Source organism: Mastomys coucha, unplaced genomic scaffold, assembly GCF_008632895.1.
Source record: "Mastomys coucha isolate ucsf_1 unplaced genomic scaffold, UCSF_Mcou_1 pScaffold5, whole genome shotgun sequence".
Classification (NCBI taxonomy): Eukaryota; Metazoa; Chordata; class Mammalia; order Rodentia; family Muridae; genus Mastomys; species Mastomys coucha.
Genome location: NW_022196911.1, coordinates 84,829,572 through 84,831,890, shown reverse-complemented (window position 1 = coordinate 84,831,890; position 2,319 = coordinate 84,829,572). Strand labels below are relative to the sequence as shown.

The 2,319-nt window shown below is 44.2% G+C and overlaps 1 protein-coding gene across 1 annotated transcript in view; it reads right to left on the bottom strand.

The window, feature by feature from the left end:
- Window positions 1–788: 788 nt before the first annotated feature.
- LOC116077726 (elongin-B-like) overlaps window positions 789–2,319 on the bottom strand; it is a 10,306-nt gene continuing 8,775 nt past the window's right edge. Inside the window, exon 3 of the mRNA XM_031352466.1 lies at window positions 789–1,551. Within this exon, the coding sequence (XP_031208326.1) occupies window positions 1,325–1,551 (227 nt within the window). The 3' untranslated portion in view covers window positions 789–1,324. The remainder of the gene's footprint in view (window positions 1,552–2,319) is intronic.

Sequence of the window (2,319 nt, the reverse complement as noted above, 5' to 3'; positions counted from 1 at the left end):
CGTGCTCAGGAGCCCCCCCCACCCCCCAGCAGCAGCTAGCGTGCGCCGCCTAGGGGCGCAAAGTAGGTCTGCAAGCTCCCATCGCGAGCTTCCCATTTCCCAGAACTGATGATAAGGGCAAGTGGCTGTGAGGATAGCTTCTATTAAACAGAAACAATCCAAAAATCTGTAAAATTAATAAGCAGTAAGCCTGACCCAAAACCCTGTAATAGGATTTTTACTGCAGGGCATTGGTGGTGCATTGTAATCCCAGCACTTGGGAAGGCAGAGGCAGCTGGATATCTGAGTTCGAGGCCAGCCTGGCCTACAGAGTGAGTTCCAGGACCGTCAGGGCTACACAGATGCCCTGTCTCAAAAAAAAAAAGATTTTTACTTTTCTACAGAAAGGTTAGGAAAGTACCCAAATTCACATGTGGTGTATGTCCAGGCAGAAAATGAGAGAGGTTCATGATGTGAGACCTAAAGTTCCTCTAAGACTGTTTAAAACAAACACACAGATCCTTGGGGCCTCAGGGGGTTCAGTGTGTCCTGTGTCCCTGACCAGATCAAGTGCTTTCCTTATCTTGAGGCAGAACAATATCCTGAAAGTGTTGAAGGCCCAAGCAGAGAATAAGAAAGCTAAATAAATACGAAGGTTTTTTTTGTTTTGTTTTGTTTTTTTAACTAAAAGCAAGGCCGGACAGTGGTGGCGCATGCCTTTAATCCCAGCACTTGGAAGGCAGAGGTAGGCGGATTTCTGAGTTCGAGGCCAGCCTGGTCTACAGAGTGAGTTCCAGGACAGCCAGGGCTATACAGAGAAACCTGTCTCGAAAAACAAACAAATAAACAAACAAAAAGCAAGGCTTATTCTTTGAAAGCAATCAAGAAGCTTGAGGTGGGAATGTAGCACTGACCACAGAGTGATTTCCTAGCATGCACTAGACACTGGGCTCTAGCTCCACCACAAAGATATAAATGAGGAGGATTTTTAAAAATCTAATGTTTAGCTCACTTGGTGTCACTGAGGAAGTTTCTGGATACTGCCTTCAACCTGAAGGCCTTTGAGGGCAAGACGTTTTAGAATGAGGCCACATGTGCTCAGATCTGGCTGAGGGAGGTTATCCAGAAACTCTGGGGCCCCAGATGAACCACATTCACGTAGCAATTGGGACCAAAGAGTAGCACTGCTGGCTTTGGTCTCTGTTATTTCAGAATTGGTTAGGACCAAGGATTAGCCTTCCTCAGATGGAGGGGACATAGATGTGGTATCTCACCAGCCCTGCTAACCTTTCTGGGTTTTTTTCTTTTTTTGGTGGTGGTTTCTTTAGCTTTACTGGTCATGTCCCTAGACAGCCACTGGAGCTGTGTAGGATCGCTCCCATCCTGGCAGACCTAGTTGCCGGTCACCCCGTTGTAGCCATCTCATCTGTAGATTCAGAGATGCTCTTCTCTGCTGTGCTCTTGGAAGTCGAGAATTCAGCAGTAACAGCAGGTGAAGCTCAGCCACACCAGGAGATGCAGTGAGATGTAGCACACATGTGCGAACCAAAGCACAGAGGAATAAAGACATGCCTGAAAAAAAAATTTTTAATGTTTAGAGAAATTAAGCAACTCCCCCCGCAAGATCACTAAAGGAGTGAATGGTGGGGACTCAGGAGTCAGTAAATATACTGAAAAAAAAATTCTCCTTCGGTTCTAATCCTGTAGGTCTTTGGGATTAAGTCACTGCTACTTTCTTTTGACATTAGGGTCAAAGTCAAAGACTTACATCATGCCTGTTAGAGAAATGCTGTACCCCACAGTGATGATCCAGCCTTACATTACCATTACAGTTATTAGTGGTGCACAGGTAATAAAAATAACATATAAAGTGGTGTACATTAGTGACACGATAATTAAACCTAGAAACGAACACAGATTTATCTATTGAACTGAAAGGAAAAATTAAAGCTTTAGACCTGTGCTGACTAGGAAGAAAAGTTATGGGCCTAAGAATCCATCACAAGCTGGCCCACATAGGCCTGGGAAGGAGCAAGCAAGTTGTTAGATATCATAAGAGCTGGCAGGTCAAGAAGACATAAAACTATAAACATAGAGGAAAACATGTCTAGGCAAACAAGGACATGTCCAAGGCCCAGGCCTGCAAGGACTTGAGAGTCAGAGACAGACAAATTTCTGAGTTCCAGACAAATTTCTGAGACAGAGACAGACAATTTTCTGAGTTCCAAGACAGCCAGGGCTATACAGAGAAACCCTGTCTCAGAAGGAAAAAAAAACAAAAACAAAAAAACCAAAAACTGAAATATAAAACAAAGGCTGATTTAAATTGCCCTGGTGAAA